We start from the raw sequence: 26,426 nt of genomic DNA, 5'->3' as shown, positions 1-26,426 counted from the left end.
TCGCCTACTGCAGGACCTGGAGTGACAGATGGAGAAGGCACCTTGGGATTCATTCTCCCCATCAAAGTCCCCTGACGGTGCAGCATGCGGCTCAACCCCTGCCCAGTACCACGGCTCCACTACACTAAGATAACTTGGTCAAATGACCACGTGTCCTGGGGTAAGTGACTTCACCTCCATGCCCTGCTCTGTGAGGGTTAAAGGAGCCAACCAAGGGAAACATGCTTTACAAATAAAGCCTCATAGAAGGGATTCCAGCTATAAGGAGATCGATTAAGATCAAACCTGCAGCCGGGCGCGGTGGCTCAAGCCTGTAATCCCAGCACTTTGGGAGGCCGAGACGGGCGGATCACGAGGTCAGGAGATCGAGACCATCCTGGCTAACACGGTGAAACCCCGTCTCTACTAAAAATACAAAAAATTAGCCGGGCGTGTTGGCGGGCGCCTGTTGTCCCAACTACTCAGGAGGCTGAAGCAGGAGAATGGCAGGAACCCGGGAGGCGAAGCTTGCAGTGAGCTGAGATCGCGCCACTGCACTCCAGCCTGGGTGACAGAGCGAGACTCCGTCTCACAAAAAAAAAAAAAAAAAAAAAAAAAAAGATCAAACCTGCAATGGCCTTTGGAGATGCTTCCAGGCCACCTGCATTGACAAGACAGTGCCTTGGTCAGGAAAAGGATACTGGAGAAGGCTTGCTGGGGGTGACAGGAAAAGGGAAAGTTCCAGAACCACTCTACAGCTGCAAAACGAATTCCAAGAAGCTTGGGCTGAGGGGAGGAGTTATGAGTAGAGGAAGCACCTTGGGACTCATTCTCCAAATCCAAAGATTCAGCACACAAATACCAAGGAACAAAAGCCAAGACCCCAGGCCAGACACAAAATGAGAGAGCTTTCTACCTCAACCAATCACTTCATATTCAGGAGTATCACTGAGACCCAGGACCCTCAGACAGAGGCTAATGGAACTTGATTTCTCTCTTGAGAGAGCTTCCAGGCCCACCTAGAAGATAACCATAGCAGACACAGAACGGTCACTGTAGGAGTGACTACTGAGAAGTGGCCATCTCACTTCTGCTGGTGGGAGGGGAATGTCGAGGGTACTCACAGACTCAGCTGCAATTCCCCAGGCTCAAGCAAGTGCGCAGGCGTGCACACATGCGATCCCTCCATTCTCCGCTGCTGGCCCACAGCCCTGGGGGGAATGCACTGCTGACTTATCAGCCCACTTTGCCCCCACACTTGCCCCCATCCTCTGGGACGGCTGCAGGTTACAATTCCAACCACAGGCTTCAGAAAGATGATACACTTGCTGGAGCCTGCGAAGGGTCAGGAGAGAGTACTGTTTGAAATACCAGCATGACAGCTGGCTCCTTGTCTGTCTCTTCCTCCCCAACCCCCTCCCCAAACTTGTCATGGTACAAGAAGTCTATAAGCAGCCCATCAGCTTTAAATATCAGTGTGCGTGAAGCAGGAGCACGAGAGCGAGGGAGCGGGAAGCCGACAGCGAGCGCCTCTGTCGCCACTGCCTGTCAGGGAACACTAATGAATTTCACCACCAGCAGCCAGGCTTCAGATGGGGGTGAGCTAGGGGCTGGGGGGTTTTCTAGGGAGAACTCTGGCAATATTAAAACATATTTTCCCAAAGCACTGTTATTTATAAATGTCACTGCGGAGCTGAGAACTACGGCCTACCACCAGGACTTCAAGGGCAGAAAGGCATGGAGCAAGCCCCACTGTCCTCTCAAACACGGACGAGAGTGCAAGTATGAGGCTGGAGGCAGCCGGTTGAGCCCCACAGTGAGGCTGGGTGACCTTGGCAAGCCTCTCACTTCGTCTTGCCACCGTTACCCTCACTCATCTCATCAAGCCTTGGGATGCCTTGTTGAGAGGACTAGGATAAGAAGGAAAGGCCTGAGGCAGGGAGAGATGACCAGCTGTGCCTTCCTGGCCAGACTTACCACCCACCCCACCTCAACCAACTTCAGCTCGCTCACTTCACAGTGAGGCCCCACAGCAAGGGGTTACAGGCCATGCTTCCAGACTCAGGTGAGGTGGGGTGAGAAACTCTGGCACCAGTCCTAACAGGAAGCTACATTTCCCCCACAGATGTCAGGAGCCAGAGCTCCTTATTATTTTACAGATAAAGAAATGGAGTGAGAGTGGGAATGTGACTTTCCCAAGACCCTACAACTAGAAAGCAGTAAAGCCAGGAATGGAAACCAGGTCTCGTCATTCTAAAAGCCCTGTTCTTTCCACAATGCCACACAGCTTCTTTGAGGCAGGGCTGATCACCTCACTGTCTCCTGTGTGTCCTCTACCCCCAGGCTCTGCCCTTCCCCTCCATTACCCCCTACTGGTACACATTCACCTCTGGCCTGGCATGGGCCACAGCTGCCATGTAGCACTGGGCTGGGCTCCAGGCCAGGGTGAACCCAGCTGGGCAGAGAAAGCCCTGGGAATGAGCCAGGCCATCACCTGGGAGTCTCTACAGCTCACAGGACATGGCTGCAGGCATAAGCCCTCCCTCGGGTGCCCTCTGCACAGCTCTGAGCAGGAGTGTCTGATCTGGCAGCGACCTGCTGTGCAGGGGGCAAATGACATTTAATTTCCTCTTGGTTTCCCTATAGTACAGACGAAAGGCCGTCACCTGCGTCTGGGTCTGGTGGCACAGCTGGAAGTGTTCCCAGACATGCTGCTCTGGAGAGTTCCCAACAGAAACCAGAACACAGGCGGTGCAGAGGGATGCCCCATGGTCCAGGTTGCTGGTGTTCCCAAGGAAAGCCAGCTTCAAATCCCTAGTGCCAAAGTTGCTCAAAGAAGGCACTGTATATGCACATAGCGCCTCCCTGCTCCATGGCTCTTTAGCCTATCTGCCAACTATCTCTCATTTCTTCCCTATGGAGACCACATGAAGCATACAAGTGCCACAAACACCCTGTGGAACCATATGACAAGCACCTCCCCAGTGCCACAAATAGTCCTTAAAATTCTATAACTTGTATTTCCCCAGCCCCTCTCTAGGGAAACAATAAGACAAGTGCCTCTCCAGTGTCCTTTCCACGGCAACTCATCAGGGAAAGGCACAGTGCCCCACCTGTCGTGACTGTAGAAGTGCTGGAATTGCCACCAGGGCCTGGCCTGAGCTCTCTTTCCCAGATGGAATGGCAGAAGCCCCAGTAGGGAGTGGGTATGGAGAGGAGGCTGAGCAAGTGGTGGGAGGTTTCCAGGACACTTTGGTCAGTGCCTCAGCTAATGAGCTATTCTCTTTTTGGTCAGGGAAACCAGGAGCTCCTTAGCAGATTGAGCTGTCTCTAAGACACCTTGCTCATCCCACTACAGTCTTCCCCTGGCCTGTGGCCATCTTGACCCTATGCCTGAGCTGCCATTGTGTGGCCTACGATGCCCTCTGGAGGCTCCGCAGAGAGGCATCCTCCTAGTGTTCAGGATCTGGGATGCAGTCTAACCTCCACTCTCAAATAGGTACTCAAGACACAGCTGTGCCCTTAACCCTCTAGCTGGTCTCCTCTGCCCTGATTCCAGCTCCCCTGACTCCTTCAAGAGGTATAGGCACTTGTCCTATACAGAGTAAGACTTCTAGATGGGCATTAGAATAAGCTAGTGATTTTTAAAGTGTGTTCCATGGAGTCCTAGGGTTCTAAGGAGGAACATCAGGCTAATTCACGGACCTGGGGAAGAGGAGGAAGAATGGGAGAGGAAGAATGGGCTGGGCTTTTCCCCATCTTCAACCAGATCACGCTGGGCTTTAAAATTCCGTTCAAAAGAAAACAAAGTTTAGTGCTAAAAAAAATACTACCATTCCATCTCTCTACAGTGCTCCTCTGGGTTCTCACAGCATTTCTTTTGTGCCTTTATTGTAGTGTCTTCATACTCTACCTTACTTACACTATTATTAGGTATATGTGTACTGGTCTTTCTGTCCTGATCACTTGGCAGTCCCCATAGTCCCCAGCACAGTACTTACAGGGTCCAGAGCAGCTCTCAACAGGTGCTGACTTTAGGCTACTACAGGAATGCCAGCACTTCCGGGATATGCTGGGGTCAGCACCTTAAATGGCAATTTCCAACGGGATTCCTTGGGAGGGAAGAGCTGCAGTGGAGGGTAACTGGTATTTACTGAAAGGTCCTTGTGAAGATGTATAGCACATGCCACTCTTAAATCAATGAATGGGACACATCTGCTACCATGAGCAATCATCTAAATCAACTTCCAGGGGACCAAACAGACTTCTGCATTTGGCCAATCTTTGGGAAAAATGCAACAAATTTCAACAGGAAATACCACTCACTGGAAGCTTCCAAACCCTGTGTGTGGGACCATGGGAACACAGGATGACGTTCATCAGATGAGCATTCACGGGTGTGTCCCCTGGCTTCCTATAGCCTGTAGAGGAGTCACTAGTCCCGTGTTTCTGGTTATAGGACTGAGAATGGGCAAAGCCCCTTGGCCCCATCAACCAAGCCTACTGCCTGGGCCTCCTTCTCCAGCTAGGTTTAGGGAGGGGGCCAGGAAAGCAGGGGACTGTGCTCCTCCTAGCTAAAGCCACTTGTTAATAGGCCTTAGATTCCTTTATCCCTGGGGAAAGGAAGGTAGCAATGAGCTCTCTTCTCCACCCCCCTCCACCGTGCCTCCCAGCAGGGCCAGGGAGGACAGCCATTAGTGTGTGCCTCAGCAGACAATGGGGAGGAGAAGTCTCCAGAGCAAAGGACAACTGCAGCAATTAGAATGCAGGGAGGTTCAGAAGCTATTTAACTGGGTGACCCCTGAGGTCGCTGCATCTGACTCCCATCCCTGGATAAATATTGTATGAGAGGGGAGGGGGTGAGCGAGGGAGCCGGAATGCTGCTCCTCCTTCCACTCCTTTCCCCACCCCATGCGCTGCCTCCAGCCACATACACCAGGAACATTATTTACAGTCCTGACAGTCAGAACAATCACTCTGCTAACCAAGAGGGAATGGACAAAGTCGACTTACCAAAAATTGACTATGGCAATTGAAGAAGAAACCAGAGCTGAGCCAACACAGATGCAAGGCTCCCTCCACAATCTGGGTCCAGCCGAAGCAAATATTCTGTCACCCCAAAACCCCAAACTACTGGCAGGTGAGGCTGGTCTCAATGGCAGAGAGTAAATCAGAAAAATAGAGCATCCTTCCACCTTTCGGGGGCCCCACAGTGAAAAATTCCTGGCTCTCATCATTACCTAGGTGCTCCTTGGAAAAAATGGGAGTCCTAGCTACCTGCCCAGAGGAAGCCAAACCAGCTACATGCCACTTGTCCAGCTTGCCCCTTAGCTGACCTAGTCGGGTAAGGCCAAGAGCAAGAAAGTCAGATATCGCAGGAAGGGGTCAGGGTGGGGGAAGAAGAGAGTGTTTGAGAGCAGGCTGTGCCTCAGCCCCCACATGCACCGCTCCTCCAGTCCTGCTCTAATGCACCCTGACATGCCTCTGAAGACAGAGAGCTGTTTGCAGTCAGCACCGTGATTTGTTAGTAATTATTTCCATGGTGTCACATTGCTGTCACTCTGTTAACAAAGAGACAGGCTGCCTCGGGCTGCCTGCGAGAAAGAATCGCAGAGAAAAAGGCCTGTCAGGCTCCCGGGATTCTCTGGGCTGGCTGGCTTTCTTCCCCAAACCAACGTCCTCGCAAGCTTTGGAAGAAACAGTTTTACAGAACTATCAAGTCTGAGTTGTGTCACCCTTTAGCCAGGGACACTGAGAATTTATCCCACCCACTCACAGTTGCCCTTCCCAAAGCCCCACAAAGCTAAGCCCCCAGAGTCCACAAATCATTCAGGCATGGGCCACTATGCCAGTTGAAGCCTTGAGTTCCCTGGCCTTCAAATCCTAAGACCTCTGCTCCCTGACTCATCTTCTTCACTGGGGTGTTCACAGCCTCTCATGTGCTCTTAGAAACCTGACCAAAGAAACCTAATTCAGACCAAACAGAAGCAGACACCCTAATGGCATGGCTGGGGAATAAGAAGAATATGATGACAGGGTATCTTTGCCTCTTGCATCTGCCAGCCCCAGTTCAGGAGCATAGTGGCTCAGGTGCCAACACCCCTGTAGCCTTCACGTGCCTCTGCATCTGTGAAGAGACACTTGCGGAGCTGTCTCCGCATGTGACCTGTCTTTCCCAGTGCCTGGATCTGCACAGCATCTGCACTAGGAGAACTGGTGGTTTGCTTTAGCACAAAGTAATGTCTCCATTACCCTGGCTGGGAATTAGAGAACAGATTGGCAAGTGCTGACAAAACAGAGGTCACTCACCTTACAGGCATGGAAAGTTGGAGATTAATTCTCTCCTCTCACAGAGGGAATCAGACTCCAGGATAGTGGAAGGGAAGCACCAATACTGAGAAACCCTTTCACTGCCAAGCAGCAGCAGCTAATGCCACCTGTACCAATATCAGCAGAAAAGGCAGATAAAAGGCCACAAGCCCTAGAGAAGTCCTGCCAAGGTGGCAAGGCCCTCGCCATCTAGCTCCTGCAGAATCCCAAAGGACAGAAGAGCCTGGACAAGACTAAGATTCTTCAAGCATTAGATCCAAAAGGCAGACAGCTGCAAGCACTGGAATGCAAACTCCATGAAGGCAGGATGTTTGGGAAGTTTTCTTTCTATATTCACTGCTGTATCCTTAATACCTAGAGCAGTGCAGGGCACATAGCAGGTAGTCAACACATCTGCTGAAAGAATAAATAAATGAGTCAATACAGCTCAAAGGCCACTTCCACAGGGGCCCATCTCTCCCTATCACAAGGCCTCAGAGAAGAGGGAGGCCAGTGTGGGTTCCAGAATAGACAGGGAAGACCACATGGCCAAAGGACTGGAATTAGGTTTGAAAGGGTGAGGGGGATTGGGACAAGCTGATGGACATAGGGAGATTCTCATATTAAATTGAAGATTCACATATTCATTCAGCAAACACACACTAAATAACTCAATAAAGTATAAGAGATGTTCCAACAAAAAAATAAAATGTAGTATAATACGAAGGAATACTACATAGAAATATAATAAAAAGCCTAAATTCTTTTTACATACAATGCACATGAATCTCCTATACATTATGTTATGCAAAAGAAGTCAGACACAGGTCGGGTGCGGTGTGTCTCATGCCTGTAATCTCAGCACTTTGGGAGGCCAAAGCAGGCAGATTGCTTGAGCTCAGGAGTTCGAGACCAGCCTGGGCAATGTGGCAAAACCCTGTCTCCACAAAAAAAATACAAAACCTAGCTGGGTGCAGTGCACGTGCCTATAGTCCCAGCTACTCGGAAGGCTGAGGTGAGAGCATGACTTGAGCCCAGGAGGTAGAGGTTGCAGTGAGCCAAAATCACACCACTGAACTCTAGCCTGGGTGAAAGAAGTCAGACACAAAAGAGGATGCCTTGCGTGACTCCGTTTATACGAAAGCCAAGATTAGGTAAAAACTAACCAAAACTAAAAGAAGTCAAAACGGTGGTTAGTTGGCAAGGGGAAGGCATCACTGACTGGGAAGAGCCACAAGGGAACTTTCTGGGATGATGAAAAATGTTCTTGATCTTGAGCTAGGTGGTTGTTACCCAGGTGTATACTTGTATAAAAATATATTGAGCTATACACTTCACATTTGTATATTTATGCATCTGCACCTATTTTATACCTCAATTTTTTTTTTAAGAGACAGGGGCTTACTCTGCTGTCCAGGCTGGAGTACAGTGGCACAATCATAGCTCAATGCAGCCTCAAACTCCTGGGATCAAGCAATCCTCCAGCCTCAGCCTCCTGAGTAGCTAGGATTATAGGCATGTGCCACCACACCAGGTTATACATATACATATATATATATATGTGTGTGTGTGTGTGTGTGTGTATATATATATATATATATATATATATATTCTAATAGAGACGGGGCCATGCTACCCCAGGCTGGCCTCAAACTCCTGGCCTCAACAATCCCGCTTCAGCCTCCCAAAGCACTGGGATTCCAGGTGTAGGCCACTGTGCCAGGCCTTAATTTTCTTTAAAGACCCCAAAACAAGCTGATGCTCAAAAAGTGCTTTTAAAAAAACATAGATCTAAACAATATCTCATACAAAGGAAAATATTTTCCAGGAGCACCAGTGGTTCCTTCTTGGAGCTTGGGAAAAAAAGTCCTCCAGCCTTCATTCTCTATCTGACAGAGGTCAGAAAGGCCCAAGCAAATGGCCAAGGCCTAGGAAGCTGAAAAACGTTCAAAATACAAAAGAGTAGAGCCCAGGTCCCCCACCTAGGAGGTTGTGACCTGGTGGGAGGCTGCATGGAACCTCTATTCCATGCCAGGTAAGCTATAGGAAAGCAGAGAGAGGTCATACAGTGCAGCCAGGTGTCCAGCTGGTTCTGAGGCCCTCTGAAGCAGCCTGGATTCTGCCACAGAGCACAGAACCAGAATTCCAAAGACTGCCCTGAAGAGCCACCAACATAGGATCCAATTTGTCTTCCTGACAAACCAGGCAGAGACTGGCTGAGTTAGCCCAACTCTGGGCTAAGGTGAAAGTCTCAGAACATATAGCCCCTCCAGCCAGCAAGGAGGAGGTGACAAGACTCTCATCTATGGTCAAGGGGAGAGCCTCATATCAAATCCAAGGCCAGAACCAAGGCAGCAACACTCACTTCTGGACCAGTTAAGCAGTAAAGAACCACTCAGTTATCAACTCAGGCCAAAGCATGAGGCTCCTACTGCCTTGAACATCTTGAAGCCTGATCAGTCATTAAGCAAGTATCTTTATCTTTTATCAGCGTTTTCACTGAGCAGAATTTCCATTCCAGGGGTTCCTATAATCACTACAATGATTTAGATCCTCTGACACCTTCCTAGGGGGTGAGGAAATGAGGCTGCCACTGGGGTTCCACCCTACAGCCTAGAAGTACCCAGAAAGTAAAACGCCAGAGGCCCTGTCTGCCACATAGGGGCTGTGCTTGTTGACCAGACAGCAGAGCTTCTCTTCCAGCCCCCACTGAGGCACAAAGTCCTTCCAGAGCAGAGCAACTATCCCAAACTCAGGCTCCGAAGGAAGGACACAGGGTGAGATGCCTGTTGACTTGCAGCTCCAGGATCACATGGATAAGTGTGAAGGGAGCTAAGGTTGGGAACCAGAAGAGATGCTTTGGCTCCAAAGAAACCTGCTCCTACCCTCAGGCCTGCATCTAGGAAATGGTTAATCCCCAGCCAAGCCCACCATCAGGAGCCCCTTTAGTGCCAGTTCTGGGCCCGGGGACATGCGCAGGAGGGGGCTTTCACGTTTGTGAGTAGGCTAGCCCCAGGGGCATCAGGCAGAGGCAGAGCACCTCTCGTTCCTCCAAGCCCAAGAACTCTCAGCCCAAGGAGCTGTCAGGCTAACGAGGCTACCCCACCACCACTCCATCTGAGCGTGGCAGGCTGCACCGCACGACTGGCTTCAGGTGGCTCTTCTTTAATTAATGGCATCCCGGGCTCTGCAGGGAGCTTCACCCCACAATGAATGGCCCTCTCTCATTAGAGGCAAGCCTGCCATGATGTATTCAGGGTGAGGGCCAGGATTCATTTCCCTGTCTGTGGGTTGGGGATGTGAGGGAGGGGAGAGGCAGCAGGGAGAGATTTATATCGAGTGACTTGGATTAGCTGCAGCTGAAACATGACCCCATCAACTCACGCTGCCTTCTTGGGGCTAACCCGGTGCACCTCTGCTGACGAGAGGGCTCCAGGGAAACTGAAGGGAGGGCAGAAGGTCTGGTTCCCATTCTCTCTGAGCTCAGACTATAACTCTAAGTCCCAGAATTCCTATACAATCTTCAGAACCTCCACCCGTGCCCCCACTGTGCACTGGGAGCCTGGGCTGATTCTGAGCCGACCTTACCCATCAAGAGACTTTTTATGGCCAGGAAGCTGACCCACTGCCCTCATGCCCACAGGACTGAGACCCTGACTACGGCCTCAGTTGACTCTTCTGCTTTGGCAGAAGGCAATACCCTCATTCCTTACCTCACAGAAGGAGGCCATGACATAGTTTGCCCCCATAACTGCCACCTGGATAGGACCCAAATATGTTCCGCCACAGGGCATCTCAGACCTCAGGCCACCCTGCACTAGGGAAAAGGCTCCAGTCTGACACAAAAACATGCCATCAGTCATTACCTCACTATGATGATCCATCACGATGAACCCAACCTCCAGGGTGGGGAGGCTCTGGGCACACTAGTCTCCTTCCCTCCACTGCCCTGACCCACCCACTCCAATGGCTGAGCAGGGGAATTGGTGCCCTTCTAGGCAAAAAAAAAAAAAAAACTGGGGCCTTTGGCTATCCAAGTTTCAAATGCACTTCTCACAGACTTGGAAAGAAAGTCACCCTGCACTGTGCTAGCCACATAGGTGGTTGTAGGCCTAGGAGCTAGGTTGATTCAGACTGGTAGCAAACAGCACACAGTCCTACAAATTCCTCATGCAAATATCACTAAACTTGACTTTCAACTTTGCTTGTGCTTGGAAGAAAAATACTTCAGAACCTGCCCTCTTTCCATTCTCGGCCCCCTTAGAATGTCCAATTCACTAAGAGAGCTGGAGGGTGGGCTTTCACCTGTCCCTGTCAGCCAATCAGAAGGCTGCCTGGCAGGCCTGCTGTGTCCCTAGGAAGGCCAGGCAATGCCTATCATCTGCACGCATTCACTTCATGTAATCCATGCTTCTTCCTGGCCCTTGTGGAGGAGCATTTATATCTCTTTCCTTCCCTACTCAGAAAGAGATGTAGCTCAGTTCCGCTTTGCTAAGCCCTATTTGGCAATATGTCTAAACACATGCAAACTTAATTAACTCAGGAGGGGAGCCCAAGAGCTTGCAAGGACAGATAAAAGTAATGGGAAATGAGACAAGTCAAGGCTGGCAGGGAGTTCTTACTCAAGCCCCTTCCCCCAGCAGGCTGCTAATCAAAGGTGATGCAGTTCAGTGCTGATACCAACTGGCACACCTGTGGGCAAGGGGCAAGGCTCTTGTGAGCCTGGTGACACGGTGCGATGCCCCATGTGCTTCCAAACATAAATACAGAATAGAGGTGTCCAAAGTGATGCTGGCTGAGGTTTCCTTAAAACAGATTTGAAGATTCATTAACTTGTAACCCTTCGAGGAGACTCTCAGGCAGCCCCAAATCATACCCACCACATCTCCTGGCCAACTAGGCTCCCATATCAAATGAACTTAACAGTCCAACCCCTACCAATACCAAATGAGGAACCAACAGCCTAGGGTGTCAGAAAACATCCCGAGGCTCTGCCACTCGGTGCGAACAAAGGAGAGGAGGAGGGTATTCCCACCGTGTATCACCAAACCACAGCCATGGAGGAGGATGGACAGACAGGACGTTCATTAAACACATGGTTCTAGAGTCAGAATGCCCAGGTTCAAAGCCCTGCCCTGCCACAAACAGGTTATGTGTCCTTGACAAATTACTTACCTCTCTAGGTGTCAGTTTCCTCATCTGTTAAAAAAGGGTTATAAAATGAACTTATTCCACAGAACTGTGGTAAGGACTAAATGACATCATATGAGTAAACAGCACAACAGGGCTCCTGGTAAATAATAAGTGCTCAATAAACAGTGTCTCTCTTTATTCTCTGATGTTCACTTTTCCAGGAGTCCCAACCCTCTGTTTCGGAGGCACAAATCTCTCAGAGAAAGCATTTTGCACTGCTCCTGGGACCAAGTTCCTCCTCCCTGGCCTAAGCCTGTGGGCTATCTCACCCAGTACCCACCATGGAGGGCCCAACACACAGTGGCAGTGAGGAAATCCAGGGCTTCCTGACATTAGCAGCATAATTCTCTAACCCTTAACATTCAGGCTGGTGTAGCAAGGCCTAAGAATTGCTCCTCTAGTCCATTTGTCCTGTACACTGGCAATGAATGCTTCCTGAATCTACCTACTAACAGTCCTCTGTCGTTCTTCCTGAGCAGAGATTCCACAGGAACATTCCATTACTTAGTTGTCACTTATTCAACAATTATTTATTGAACAACTACTACATGTCAAGCCTTGTCCTTGTCCTAGGGTTACAACAGTGCTCACAATGTAGTGCAAGAGACAGACAAGTAGAGGCAGCCACAGCACCATTTTATGTATTAATGTGTACATGTGCTCCAGGAAAACAAAGGAAGGCACCTAGAGAAAGAAGAGGGATCACCAGGAACCGGCCAGCTTGTGCATGTGGCTGGTGGGGAGGGGTGCAGGGGTGGCACACAGAATATTGAGAAGTGAGGCTAAAGATGTAAGCAAGAACCTTGAAAGTCCCAATAAATGGTGTGGACTTTACCCTTGAGGGCAAGGGCAAACCTTGAAGGGTATTAAGCCAAGGGGTGACATAATCTGCTGCAATTAGGAGAATGGAATAGAAGCAGCAAAACTGGAGTCAAAAGGGACTAGTTAGAAGACTTTTGTAGCAATCCAAGAAGAATATGATCATCTTGACTGGGCAGGGCAGTAGGGATGGGAAGAAAGGAATAAATCTGAGAACCTCTGGGAGGCAGAATCAACAGGATTTGGCAATTAACTGGTGTGGATAGAGAAGGGATAATTTTCAGATTTCCAACAGAACAACTCAGTAGATGGTGCCAGTCATTATTTGAGGGAATGATGGAGGAAAGGGTGTGAGGAGAAAGATAAACATCTGAGCTTGAAGGGGCCTGTGGACAACTAGGTGGACATGTAGAGTAGGTAGCTGGATATGCAGGTGTGGCGTTTAGGTGGCAGATTAAGCCGATTTCTTTTCTCCAGTTGGAGAAAAAGATTAGAAGACATCAGCATACAGAGGATAGTTGAAGCTATGGCAAAAGATGAGATCACTGATAAGTGTGAATGTGTAGAATAAACAGAAAAGACAACCAGGATAGAAATCAAAGGAACACCACTATTTAAGAAACACCAACATGAAAAAAAGGAAGAAAAGAAGTATTAATATCTACCCAAGTGACTGAGGAGGAGAAGCCAGAGAAACAGAAAACATAACAAAAGTACAGATAAAGATGATTTCAAGAAGATTGCAGTAGTCAGCTGTTGAGCAATGCCAAGAGGACCCAGCCCAACCCGCAGCAAGCATGTCACTAGGCCCCCTTCTAGCCATCTTCTACATCCCCACAGGACAGTCACGACCCCACAGTGCTCACCCAGGTGTGTGGTTCCATCATGGCACCTTTCACTCCAGGTAACAGCAGTCTCTTCAGTGGTCTTGACCGCTTGACAGCAGCCTCGAGGAAACCTCAGTAGCCCCTGCTGAGTGCATGCTCCCCATCTCCAACAGTGACAGTGTAATCTGGGCAAGTATCTTTCCATCTCCAGACCTCCTAAAACCTGAAGTGAACTCCAGGTCCACACCAGTAGAGCACAGCCAGAATGTAGTATGCACACCCCAGCAAGAAGGCAGGGGGGAAAAAGGAAGTCAAATGCCTGCATTTATGTGTTCAACCTCCCTTCTCCCTCCAGGGGGAGGAAAACTTCCTGCTCCAAAACTGAGGCTGAGCCTAAGTGAGGGTCTTCTCACCAGACTCTGAGCAGGCCCCTGGCCCCTATTCCACCAGAGAATAGCATCTGATTCTCCTACCCTCTCTAAAGGGGACTCTTCCTAGACTACACTAAGGGCCAGGGCCTCCCTCAGGTCAGCTCTTTCCCTCCAGTCTTTCCCTCTTCTCAATCTTCCTTCTTCTCAGACTCAGGGCCCACTGGGAAAGCCTCTAGTCTAGCTTCTCAGCCATGCTGTGCTGTTTGGCTGGTGAACCTGGATCTTCAAGCTACAGGCTAAAATCTAAGTTCCTCAAGTGGGTGCCTGTGCAGGTGTCCCTCCTCAGTCTATACCAGCGCTAACCCCACCACAATAACAAAGATGGAGCCCTCTGAAAGAGGCACTTTCTACCTGGGTAAGCAGAGAAACACCACCAAACCCTATGGGAAGCTTCAAGAAACACCAAGCAAGGTGAAGAAAAAGTAGGGCAGGCAGGGAAGGCAAGCTGACCAAGAGCCAGACCCGCAACAAGTGGTGTTTCTTCAAAAACATTGAGAGGAAAATTAAACCCACACCACTAAATAACAACTCACCTTAGCAGGGTCTGTGACTACACACCAAAGCCCACGTACACCTGGAGAATCAACTCATCTGGCTTTGACAAAAGATGGACATAAAATGATTTGTCAGGATGGGAGCAGATATCTTTTCTCCAGTGGGATTTATGCTGCCACTTCAGTTCCCATTTCTCAGTGCCCCACTTATCAGCCCCTTTCCAACAAAAGTGATGTGAAGCTGCTGGGGAGAGAAGGGGAGGAGGAGGTAAGGACAGCAATGAGAAGGAACTATGGCTTCCGGAAACTAGAGTGTGAAATGAAAATGTTTGCTGAATTCCTAAGACTTAGTTAAATCTGAAAACGGATGTCAAAATAAGAAGTAAGCCACAGACTAACAAGTTGTGAGTGTCAATTTAACACCACCCTTGTCAGGCTCATCTGCAGCCTTTACCAGGCGCATAAAAAGGTGATGGCTCTGACGAGAGCCATATGACGAGCCTCTGCCAAGAGGTTCCAGGAACACCGATTAGCTGTGCGCTGTCACGCAGCACTACTTAGGTTTCCTCTCCGGCTGTTTTTATTTTGTTACACATTTAATTAAGAGCCTTCCCAGCAGTTATGCAGAGACCTGTTTATAAGAGGCAGCCACAGAGCTCCCTCCCCCAAGCCCTGCCACCTGCTTCCTTTCTGAAAACCCTTTTCTGAAGCTTCACCAGCCTTCCCAGTCCAAACCCAAACCAGACAACCAAGTCTGCCCTACCCATCTCTTTTGGAAACTACACGGTCTTAGAATTCAATTCTGTCTAGCTACATGTCTTTAGCTCTCCGAGCCACAGGGGTTTTTGGTTTGTTTCATCTATAAAAGAAAGACAATACCACCACCCACCAGAGATGGTAGTCAGGAGGTGTGGATGCGGCAAGGTATGCGCTCATTAAAACTTGGCTTCCTTTCATATACGGTTGGGTTCCACAACCCAGTCTCTCTTCTTGATGATATCATTTTTCAGGAAGAGGCAGGGCAATCTCCTGAGTCACTAACACCTGTCCAGGGTCCACTGTGCTACAGAACAGGCCAGACCAAAAGAAGACAGCACCCTCTGAAATTCCCTCTCCATCTCATGGGGAGATCAACTCCAAGTTTATAGTCTCCAACCTCATGCACGGGAAAGTTTTCATATACACACATATGTACACATCGTGCACAGTTAAAGTAGAAGATTCTGAAATGCATGTGTTTGGAAGGTGAAGATGCCAAAGAGAGAACAACACTGGATGAAGGCAGTCCTGGGGAGGCTACCTGGAGGAAGTAGAACTCTGGACTGGACCAAAGGGCCTTCCTCCTGGGCCATATGAATCCCAGAATTCTGGGTATCAGCCTGAAACTGGTCCCACCTTGAGTAGCTTCTCTTGGGCTACAGAGATCCACGTCAAGTCCCTTCCTCGCTTTAAGGACTCAAAGCTGCCCAGGATGCCATTAACAAGAACAAGAGCCTTCTTCCTCCACTCCTTCTCCATGGACTCCTTCTGAGTCATATTTGCTTCTAATTCCAGCCTGTATAATTTCCCTGACAAAGAGGTGTCACATGGGAATATGGAGACCCTCTGGAATAAACCAAGAGGGGTGCAGTCAGTGTGTGTACACACCTAAAGGGTATGAGAGATGAGGTCTGTGTGTGCTCATGTGATTTGGGGCCTTTTCTTCCTCCTGTCTCACCTAGAAAGTTGGGGTCCAATAGCAGGCTTGACACCCACCTGGGTACATAACTTCACCTCAATGTCTAGCAACCAAAAGGCTTACAAAGGGCCTTGGTGAGGAGATGACACCTGATGTGGTAGAAAATGTTACTGCAGAGCTACTACACCACACACCTCACAAACATCCCACTTTATGCTCAAAAGTTCAAACACACACACACACACACACACACGGAATACCTGTTGCTACCTTCAGTCACAGTGAACACAGAGGTAACAGATTCTATGACTCCTCAGCAAACAATGCCCCCACCACCTCCATCCCACTTCAGTTCCCTGGGGGCCATCTGAAGCCATGTATTCATGAGGGCAGACAAGATGCACAAGTGTCAGCCCAGCAAAGAAACTGATTCTGTCTTCCATAACCGGGACAGGATCAGGAGACAAAGGTAAAATAAGCAGTGGGGACAAAGGAGGAAAGAGGAGGCTGGTGGCATGGGCAGCTCCCAAAGCAGCCCTCTCTCATCCCACCACTGGGCTCCTAGTTGGATCACCAGGGTCCTGCAGGCCAGATAAAGGGGCAGCATAGTATAATAGTTAAGAGCAAGGACCTGAGTTTGAATCCTGGCTCTGTGTGTCCTTCGGTAAATTACTTAACCTTTCTGTACCTTTACTTCCTCAGCTATAAAATAGGAAGAATAATAATGCCTACTTTATGTAGTTGATAAATAAGTTACTATATTTCATTACATAATAAACATGGTATTTGGCTTAATTTTTTTTTTTTTCCAAGACACTCTTTTAACTCCTCCCTTCCAGGGCAGTAACACACAGCCCCAGTAATTGGAAGGGCTGTCATGAGCAGTGAGACCTGGCAAAGGCGGGAAGGCCCCAACTGTCCAGGCAGGCCCTTGACTTGCCCACACCCTGCTCCAGAGAGACAGAAGGCAGGGCTCCCAACCCTCTTCTATCCCTGGCAGCCTCAGAGACCTGAAGAATCGCTGACCCAGCTGCCTTGTAGACATTTAAGCCTCCAAAAGGCAAGACCTGGTCCCACAGATTCCAAGCTCTGCCAGCAAAGTAGCCCTTCTCATACTCACATGACTTTTAAGTCCCAGTCTCCACAGGTGACAAAAATTGACTTGACGTTTGGATCTAAGAGGCCTTCCTTCGCCATCCACTCATCGACCCTCTGAAAAGTACACAAGAACAAATGAGATTTTCCTTTTTTTTTCCCTGAGCCTGTGAAGAGCCACAACAGTGAAACACAGACAAGCTGCTTGTAATCAGAGCAGGAGAAAATTGTAATCTTATCCAACTATGGCCCCCGCTGTGGGCTCTCAGGCTTGGCTGAGAACCACGGAGGTATTTGGAAGACAACCCCTTAGGAAGATTCCGCAGCCCGAGTGTGTAGCCGGAGGGAGACCCTACACTCGCCTATTGCCTAGCAGCCTGCTCCAGATCCCAGCAGGTCAGTTCAAATACCTTGCTCTGACTTGGCTGTTCCTCTCACTGGTCCCCTGGCCCAGCATAGACAGGTTGTTGTCCTGGGGCATGAGAACACAGTAGAAGGAGGCCCCAAACAGGGGCTCCAACCCACAGCTTCACTCATTCATTTATCTGTTTTACTCTTCTACCAAATGTTTATCAACCAAACTTACAAATTTGGTTATTCACCAAATGAAGGTGATGAAAATTTTCACCTTAAGGGTCCCCTTTACTGGACTGGAGCCCCATCCTGACACCTGGGATAGTGCTGCCTGCTCCAGCTGCTAAAAGTTCAAAACTGGCCCCCAACTTCGTATTTCTCTTCTTCATGGTTGAGGATTCAAATTCAGCAGAATATTTTGAAGGCTGAGCTCAATTTCTACACAGGGAGAAAAATTGCTCCTAAACACTCTAAATCCTTCTTTCCCTTCAACCCTTTGATCCATTTATTTGTGCTCACACTGGAAATTCAAATACTAAAATCAGTATACAACAAGAGAAATATCATAAACAATTCAAGACTGGGTATGGTGGCTCAGGCCTGTAATCCCAGCACTTTGGGAGGCTGAGGCAGGCAGATCACTTGAGGCCAGGAATTTGAGATCTGCCTGGCTAACATGGCAAAACCCCATCTGTACTAAAAATAAAAAAAATTAGTTGGGTGTGGTGGTGCACTCCTGTAATCCCAGCTACTTGGGAGGCTGAGGCAGAAGAATTGCTTGAGCCTGGGAGGTGGAGGTTGCAGTGAGCTGAGATCACACCACTGCACTCCAGCCTAGGTGACAGAGCGAGACTCTGTAAAAAATAAATAAATAATAAATAAAAAGAATTCATGAAGCATTGCCTATTTTTCAGAAGACCCCAGGCATGGAGAGGGAGTCACACCACTGCTTCTACCCATGCAAGAGATTATTTTTTAAGGCTATCTCACATAGTCGTTAAAAATGCAGGATTGGAAGTCAGACACATCTGGATTCCAACCCTTGGCTATTCTATATCCTGGCTGTGTCACTGATGGAGAGTCATTTAAAAGTCATGTAACCTCTCTGAACCTCAGTTTCCTTCATCTATGAAACCTTACACAGAGTTGTTCTGAGAATTAAATGTGATAATGTTTTAAGTACCTACCACAAAACAGGCAGTAGGCTGAGAAGGGGAGAAAGGCAGATCATCATAATACAACAGATCCAGCACTGGAGACGTGACCACAGTGCTACAGGACCAAGAAGAGGAAGTGGCTAGCCCTACCTTTCACAGGGAAAGGAGTCAGAAAAGGCTTCTCAAAGAAGATAACTGAAGTAGGAACCTGACATGGTGGAACATAGTAGAGGATACTACAGGTAGAGGCAAAGGTACATATGCAATAATTTTGTATTTGAAGCAATTATCTGTTAAATGTCTGCTTTCCCTGCGAATATAAGCACCACGAAGGCAGGAACTCTGCCTTACTCACTACCTTAATCTCTCACCCAGCACAGGATCTACTCAAGAGATATTTGCTGGCTGACTGAAAACATGAGTAGGTAGAAGTTTAGGGTGACTGAAGTCCACAGTATACAGAAAGAAAGGACAGAGGCTGGAGGACTAAGTTAGGCCAGACTGTAAAGGGCCTCGTGTGCTCAGCAGGAAATTGAGAGTCCATGGATATCTTTAAGTATCTTAAGTAGGATTACTTCTAGCAGGTATAGGCTGGCTCCCTGGATACCTCTGTGATGCCAGAGGCCCAGCCCACGCTAAAGTCATCCTTGACTAAGGCCAAGGATCCTACCTAGTTCCGCGGCTATAGCAGCCCTATCAACCAGAATGTCAGAGTTGCTCCCCGGTGCCAGACTATGCAGACCATGTGGTCTCTATAAACACTCTTTACAGTCTGTACACCACAGAATCCTCCTCAGCCAAAGAATCTTCCCAAAAGATAAATTCTGGATCCTCTACTGCTGAATGATCTGTCTCCTCAGTTACTCTGGCCCAACTCCTTGCATGTACAGGCATGTGAGTGTGCACGCACACACACGCGCACACACACACGCGTGCACGAACACATGCGCGCACACACACGTGCATGAATCCTTTCCCCAGGGTCACCTAAGAAAAGAGGTAAGGTGAAACTAGCGCTCCCTAAATCAGCATAACCTCCCCCAAGCTCACTGTTTTATATCCCCAAGTTAAGTGCCCCACATATTAGAGGGGCTCCCCGACGCCCCAACTCCTGCACAGTGAAAGAGAGAGCAAGACACAACAGGAGGCCACACTCAGCAAAACTGGGCCCTTATCACAGGAAGCACTCAACACTCACTGGGGTCCCTGGAAGCTTAGGACCCAGGCCATTCGCTTGCACAGCAGCTATTTAGTGAGCACCTTTTACCACGAGTCAGGTAAACATCTAGCTGGCTGCCTGCTAAGGGCCTTGGTTCGGACAAGAAATGAACTCTTTATCTCCATAAACATCTCAGGACTAATGAGATGAAGCGGAGTCCAGTCTGGTCTCCTAGTCCAGCCAGAAACTCTCTTCAAGCTGATACCAGGAATTTTCCCCCCTTACCCACAAAGCATGTAGTAGCAGAAAGTAGCTTCCTGGGTGAGACTCAGAATTCTTTGAGCACCCTGCTCCAGGGCTGGCCTAGAGTTAGCAGGGGTTGCCTCCTCAAGATCACATCTCCTCCTTGACAGGGGCCACTGAAAAAAAAACCCATAACCTCAACAGTCCTGGTTTGGTGCTGGCCCAGAGCAAGTATCTTCCTCCAGGATCCCAGCTACAGATGTTCCAGGAAAAAGGTACCTGTCTTCTGGCATACCTCAGGAGCCAGGCCCTGGCAGGGGATGGTGGCCGGGACAGAGGAAAGAATGAGTTCCCTCTGTCTCCTTGAGTCTGTTTTAATGGGGAGCAGTCCATGCTAAGGAGCTCCCTTGGTCATAGGAATGAATCTCTTCAAAAAAAGATGGTCAATGTGGGAAGCATCTCAGAGCTCATCTTATCTTCTCCCAATATACTGCAGGTGCCCAAACTCTGACCCCCAACCAGACTGGTCACAGCCTGGGTTCCCACACTCCCAGGGAGAGGAAATACCCTCTGCCGCTGAGGTGAGCCTAAACTTGCCTCTCTGACCCTGGTTCCATCCTTCGGGGGCCCCCACGAAATTCAATCTGCATCTCTCTCCTGCATGGGACAGGATCTCCTGGCTAAAAAAAAGATATCTTGCCCTGCTCCCTGCCACTACGCTACTTCCTCTAGGATGCACACCTCCAGTGTAGATGTGCCGTGCTATTCTTGCAGATATTCTGCTTTCTCCTACGCTTTGATTAAGGTCTGAGCTTTGGCTTTATTGGTCTTAAAAAATAAATAAAGCACCTAATGAGATCCACAGGCTTTTTCTCTTCTCCCCTCACCCCGCCCATAGAGAAAGACATGGAAGGGGGACCTTCTCCCCCTGTGAAAACCTCCAGGCCAGAGGAGGGTGGGAGACAAGCTAAGACCAAGCACTGCCCTTCCTTATTCCCTCGGGCTACAGTGCAAGAAACAGCATCTTAACCTTTTCTAGCTCCCCGAGGAGAACATCCTGGAAGTGTGGTCTCTGCCAAGGGTTTTAAAGTCTTTAATTTGATTTCCCTCACATAGGCAATTGTTGTAATTATTCTGATTAGGAATCATTACCCAGTGCAGCCTCTGCACCCGACAGGCACAAAGCATCCAGCGGCAAGCTGCAGTGGGCCAGGCGGGCCTAGCCACAGCTCCTGGAGGAGCCCTCAGCAAACAAAAGCCATCGATGGGGAGTTCTGGGTGAGTTAATGAAGTGCTCACATGCCACAAGAAGCCAACACTAAAGCTAAACAAAAACACCTCCAGTCCCCGGGGCTAGTCCCACAGTACCAAGCTCAGCTCCCCTACTCCCCAGCACACCCAGCACAGGCTACCCCGGAGCCAGCCAGCACAGGGCCATAGGCCAGGAAGGGGTGGGGGCCCCTCTGCCCAACTCCTGGCAGCACTGGGACATCTTGTCAGAAACCCTGATGGGAACAGCTGGAGATGACAGATCAATGGTTCAATACTCTCAACAGCATGTCACTGATGTGACAGCAAATGTTATTCTAATCAAGCCATAATCATAGTCAAATTACACAGCTACATTCTCAGGAGGGGAGGGAGAGAAAGGCAGCAGGAAGGGGTCAGAGGTCAGGAATTAAAGGTCACTCAACCTACCTCCAGCACTTGCTGCAGGCTTGGCTGACCATCCACCATGGCTTGAATAATCCCGGTGAGCTGAAAGGAAAGAGAAATAACTGATGGGTAGAAAACCAGGGTGAAGGGACTCAAGGCTGAACAGAACCCTTTCCTTTCTGTTTTTCTCCTTCTGCTGTAAAGGGCTCTGATCTGGCACTGCTTTAGGTTCAAAGCCCAACTAGAAGACTTGAGAATAAAGACCTAGGACGCAGGACACAATGTGAGCTTCTCCCATAAAATCCTGCCCTGAAATGGGTGTACACATACACACACTGACCACAAGGCATGTTCTCACACCTGTTTCAGCTTTCAGCTTGCAAACAAATTGATGTTACATGTCTTTTGTATTCAATAGGCTCAATAACTTCCCACAATTACAGTTTCAAGTAAATTCAGCTCCTAGCTTCACAGAAGTTCCTGTAAAACTTGGGGAGTTCTCATACAGGACAGGCACACTTGGCTTCAAGTCCACCCCTTCTCTGAGCCTTGGTATCCAGCACTGCCCCCTGCCACACTCTCCCTAACACCTTCCCTAACATCTATGAAGTCCCACAGGCTCCTATCCTTCACCCTGCATACGTGGGTCATCGATATGAACTAGCCAAGCAAGAGACAGAGTCACCTTTAACTGATGGGGAAACTAAGACAAAAAGGCCTAATGTTCAGACTATGACCTAGAGAATTTCTGACTCAGGCCTATGCTCCACCTAGGTCATGCCTGGGTTCAAACAAGCTTGTTGTTTTCCTTTGTTTTGGTTTGGTTTAAAGTAAAAATATCCCTCAGGCACAGACTGGGGACAGACTACTTAACAAGGATCTGAGGGCATAAGGCCCCCATGTCCTGGACACCAACTGGAAATCACCACCCCCGGCATGTCCCTGGCTACTTTCAGAAAGAGCAGTATCTCAGACTTGCTTGGAAACTTCTTTTTTTTTAAAGTGTGTTGGGGGGGAGATTAAACTCCAATTAAACTATAATTATACTTAATGAATACCAAATACCCAATGCACAGAAATCTCTGGCTCTAAGTGGGAAGGTTATTTTCTCATGGTGACTTACATGGAATGGTAATATACACCTTTTAGGGAGAAATTTTCATTTTAAAAACGCTGAGCTCCTCTAGGTGGGTTTCTGTAGTTCATCAAGTCATTATTAGGTGGTATTTTAAGGAAGTGTAAGGACACAGCCACTCTATTTTATATTCCAGAAACTGTTTTTATATTAATCTGTATTTTAATTGGGTAACAGCTGCTGCCTACAGACTTCCCATGGTCTAAAAGGAAAATAAATTAGAAAGATTAACTACACTGTTGCTTCGCAAAGCTTTAACCCACAGCATGCCCACCCGGCTGGCACCTCCACACCCTTTCCTTGCTTGGAAGACCAAAGAACTGCCCAGCAGAGGGAGGGCCTGAGTCAAAGAGAAGAAAAGATGGTCCACTAAGGGCTGGGGGGCTGGGGGTGGGGGAGTGCCCTCGGTCAGCAGCTTCAATAATCTTGGAGTACAAAGGACTCCTCCTTTTATTTAGTCAATAACTATTCATAGAAAGTCTGCTGCGGGCTGGGCCACATTACAGGAACTAGGGATCCGGCAGTGAAGAAAAATGTAAAAACTCTGCCCTCATGGAATACGCATTCTCGGCAGCCCCTCCTACGCCCAGCCCCAACTAGTACCCAGAGCCTGTACACCTTCCAGAGCCACAAACTGAGTAAGCAGATACCCTGTTTTGCCTCAGTCATGAAGGGGCCAAAGAGAGTCAGGAGGAGGCTTATTACCAATCCCAGATTAGTGACAGACACCCACAGGCCCACCGCTGCCCGTTCTGGTCCAGCTTCTCTCCTGTTAAGCCTAGGGCTTAGACACACCTTCAAGCCTGGAGCTGAGGCTCAAGATCAGGACCATCCTGGAAAAGGCAGACCACAGCTACTCTCACTTCTTAGGAAGCTCCAGGGTCCAAATGTTAGTCTTGTGTCTGGTCTGAGTTTCAGGGGGCAAGGTAAGGTCCACTTCTTCTCTTGGCTCCCACCAACAGTCCCTCAAATGAGCTGAATGCCAAGGGCTTCAAGAAAGTCTCACTCACACAGGAAAGCAATGCACGCTTGCCAAGAGCCCTCCCTCCCTGGAGATAAGGTTTAGGTCAGCACCTGTGTACCCCATAAGCCCCTGCCCTGGGCCCCAGGAAAATCACTGATGTGGGGCAAGAAAATCACTACATCAAAATGGAAAACCAGAGTGCTGCTCCGGGGTTCTGCTGCAGGATGCCTCACTGCAGACTAAGCCCAACTCTCCCACCAGGAGCTGGGGAAATGGAGCTCCAGCATCCTGAGGCTTTCACAAACTCCACTCCAGTGCTCCGTGATCCTAGAATCATCAGCCTGGGAAGAGCCTAGTGAGGTAAGCTCCTTCTCTCGCTATGCTTCCCAGACAACAGCCATTTTCATTTGTGGCCCAGTAAAGCACGGCTCACAGCTGAGTTCCTCAAGGATTTGCATTTAGCCCCCAGAGACACAGGGGCTTGAGCAGTTGGCTCAGCTAGACAAAGCCTTCTCAGGGAAGGCCTCAGGCCCCTGTATTAATCCCTCCAAGGATGGACCACCCCGTATCAGCTCTGCCAAGGCACTGGACAAAGAAGGGATGAAATTAAAGTTAGTTCTGGGCTGGGCGTGGTGGCTCGGCGGGCAATCCCAGCCCTTTGGGAGGCTAAGGCAGGAGGACTGCTTGAGCCCATGAATTTGAAACCAGCCTAGGCAACATAGAGAGACCCCATCTTTTTTTTTTTTTTTTAGTAAAAATTAGTTCATCTACCTGATAAGAACACCTGTAAGGCTTATACAGGATGCTATGAGGGAACGAGACAATTCTGCTAAATTAATACTGGGAAGTTCTATCTTAGGCCTAACTTAAATCCTTCATGTCACAGTTTAAGCCCAGTCCCACTTGGGTTAATACATGTTTGTAAAAAGCTTTCACTCCTCACAACGAAAGGTACTAGAGCAAAGCCAAGTATTATTAAGCTGAGAACCAGGATTCACAGGCTAAACAGAGCTCAGAGACCTTAGCCACTTAAAGCAGGAGAGGTGAGAGGAAGAATTAATGTGTGCTCTGTGGCTCCTTTCACTGAGGGATTACAGATTAACTCCCACTTCTCCAGACTCAGAAACCACAAGGCAAGGGGCTTTTGACCCTGACTGATAACATGGCTGGTTACTGAGATCCCCTACCCTCACAAGGGCTTTGTCCAGGAATGAGCTGGCTTCATCATAAACACTAGCAACTACAGGAAGCAGCCCAGGAAACTCAGTGCCAATAGCATGTCAGCATCCAGCACTTTCTCCTTTCACAGTTTATCTCCAACACAATCGTATTCTGACACCAAGACAGTTTGTTGATTACATAAGCACTTGTCTCTGGTGTGCAATCTGATAATCAGACCCACTCTTTCTCCTCAGACAAAGAGACCAATAAATCTCACCCTTTATAAGTACAGGTGCAAGACAAAGCCCTTTACTGCATTTAGCAAAATGAGTATTTCTCTAGTTTTTTTCACGATAACAACAACAAAAAGAAGACATGGTTAGGGGCTGTGCAGCAGCCCAGCTGCTAGAGACAGAGACTTGATGAGCTGGAGCAGATTCCAGAGGTCACAGGGAAAGGGCTCGGGAAGGAATGAAACACATCCCATCCTATCTCTGTCAGAACCATGTCTCCAGGCCAACTCTCAACTGAAGCTAAAAAAGGACCTCAAGAAGGGTACTAACACTTTCCTAATATGAAGCAATAAAAGTAAGAGTCTCTCTGTGTGTGCTAGAAACTTATTCAAAGTGGAATCCTTTTTCCTACTGTCCAGTACTGAGCCTGCTTCTCTCCCCACACAAGCATGTGCCCATGTATGTGCACGTCATATGCATGTGCGTGTGTGCGCGCGCACACACACACATATATGCTGGGGTTAAGAACTTCTTGTGCACAAGAGAGAAAATCCTGCCAGAGGAACTACTTAAGTATAATCTGGAGGTTTGGGGTTGTTCCTCACACTTACTAATGAGAGATTTCCTCTGGTTGGAATGACCTCCATCCCTACCCGCAAAAGGCACCAACTGCCAGATTGGATGAGGTCTCAGAATGACAGTCCCCATCCTGTGTCTATGTCTCTTGGAGATACAATTCCATCTGGTATGGAGACAGGGCAAAATTTATATGATCTGAGGTTTTCCAAATAAGACTTCACTTACTCAAAATAACAAGTTAGCAGTACAGTTGTTTTTGGGAGAGACAGAAAATAACTTCTTGACAATATTCATTCATTTAAGGGACACCTATCAAGTGTCTACTTGGTAGCAGACCCTAATGATGGGATGGCGACGGATCAGGTCTAGTTTCTTCCCTCAAAGAACTTATAGTCTAGTGAAGAGAGAGATAAATAATTATAGTATAAATTATCTGATCAGTTCTATGTTGGAATAAGCACAACTCAATCTGAGGATCAGGGAAGGTGACCCTAAGCAGAGTCCTGGAGGTCAAGCAGGAGTTGGCAGGGAGAGTGGGAACTCTGTGCAGGCAGAAGGACCATCATGTGAAAAGACAGACTATAAGAGGGCAACCTCTGGGTGAGGGGAGCTAGGTGGGAGACGAAGCAGAGAGGAGATGAGGCTGGTCAAAAAGGGATGGACAAGATCATGGCGAGTTTTGAGCTCTGGAAACCTGAGACAAAATGGCAGACCCAGTGCCTACAGAACAACCACATTTTCACTTTTAGAACAGGCTTCATAATAAGGATCCCAACCACCACTCCTACTCCCTCCAAATTATGCACGTGCGTCCTTGGGTGAAGCTTTCTAGAAAGAAGAAACTGTTCATCATAGCCTCGCAATCCCTCCTCCCATCCCCACAAAAAGTAGCAGCAGCAGCCTCACTCTAAAAGAAGTCCCTCTTCTTCCTATACTCTCAAGCATCCACTCCTGCCCAGG

At 48.6% G+C, this 26,426-nt stretch overlaps 1 protein-coding gene and 1 long non-coding RNA gene across 34 annotated transcripts in view; both read right to left on the bottom strand.

The window, feature by feature from the left end:
- ERI3 (ERI1 exoribonuclease family member 3) overlaps window positions 1-26,426 on the bottom strand; it is a 134,745-nt gene that overhangs the window by 70,571 nt on the left and 37,748 nt on the right. For all 31 annotated transcript variants that reach the window (XM_002801517.4, XM_015137920.3, XM_077959555.1 and 28 more), the window contains 2 exons: window positions 21,437-21,496; window positions 16,851-16,942 (listed from right to left, as the gene is read on the bottom strand). In XM_002801517.4, the coding sequence (XP_002801563.1) occupies window positions 16,851-16,942; window positions 21,437-21,496 (152 nt within the window). The remainder of the gene's footprint in view (window positions 1-16,850; window positions 16,943-21,436; window positions 21,497-26,426) is intronic.
- LOC144333817 (uncharacterized) lies at window positions 896-14,218 on the bottom strand. Of its 3 annotated transcripts, XR_013402891.1 has the most exons (5): window positions 14,092-14,218; window positions 13,167-13,350; window positions 11,464-11,487; window positions 1,104-1,314; window positions 896-998 (listed from the first exon to the last, which is right to left on the bottom strand). It is a non-coding gene; the product is annotated as an uncharacterized LOC144333817 (long non-coding RNA). The 3 variants fall into 3 exon arrangements; XR_013402892.1 differs by lacking the exon at window positions 11,464-11,487 and having other exon boundaries at window positions 13,150-13,350; XR_013402893.1 differs by lacking the exon at window positions 11,464-11,487 and having other exon boundaries at window positions 1,104-1,337; window positions 13,158-13,350.

The sequence above is a fragment of the Macaca mulatta genome, chromosome 1 (assembly GCF_049350105.2).
Source record: "Macaca mulatta isolate MMU2019108-1 chromosome 1, T2T-MMU8v2.0, whole genome shotgun sequence".
In the NCBI taxonomy this organism is placed as follows: Eukaryota; Metazoa; Chordata; class Mammalia; order Primates; family Cercopithecidae; genus Macaca; species Macaca mulatta.
The sequence above is the reverse complement of the archived record's forward strand: the minus strand, read 5'-3'. Positions and strand labels throughout refer to the sequence as shown.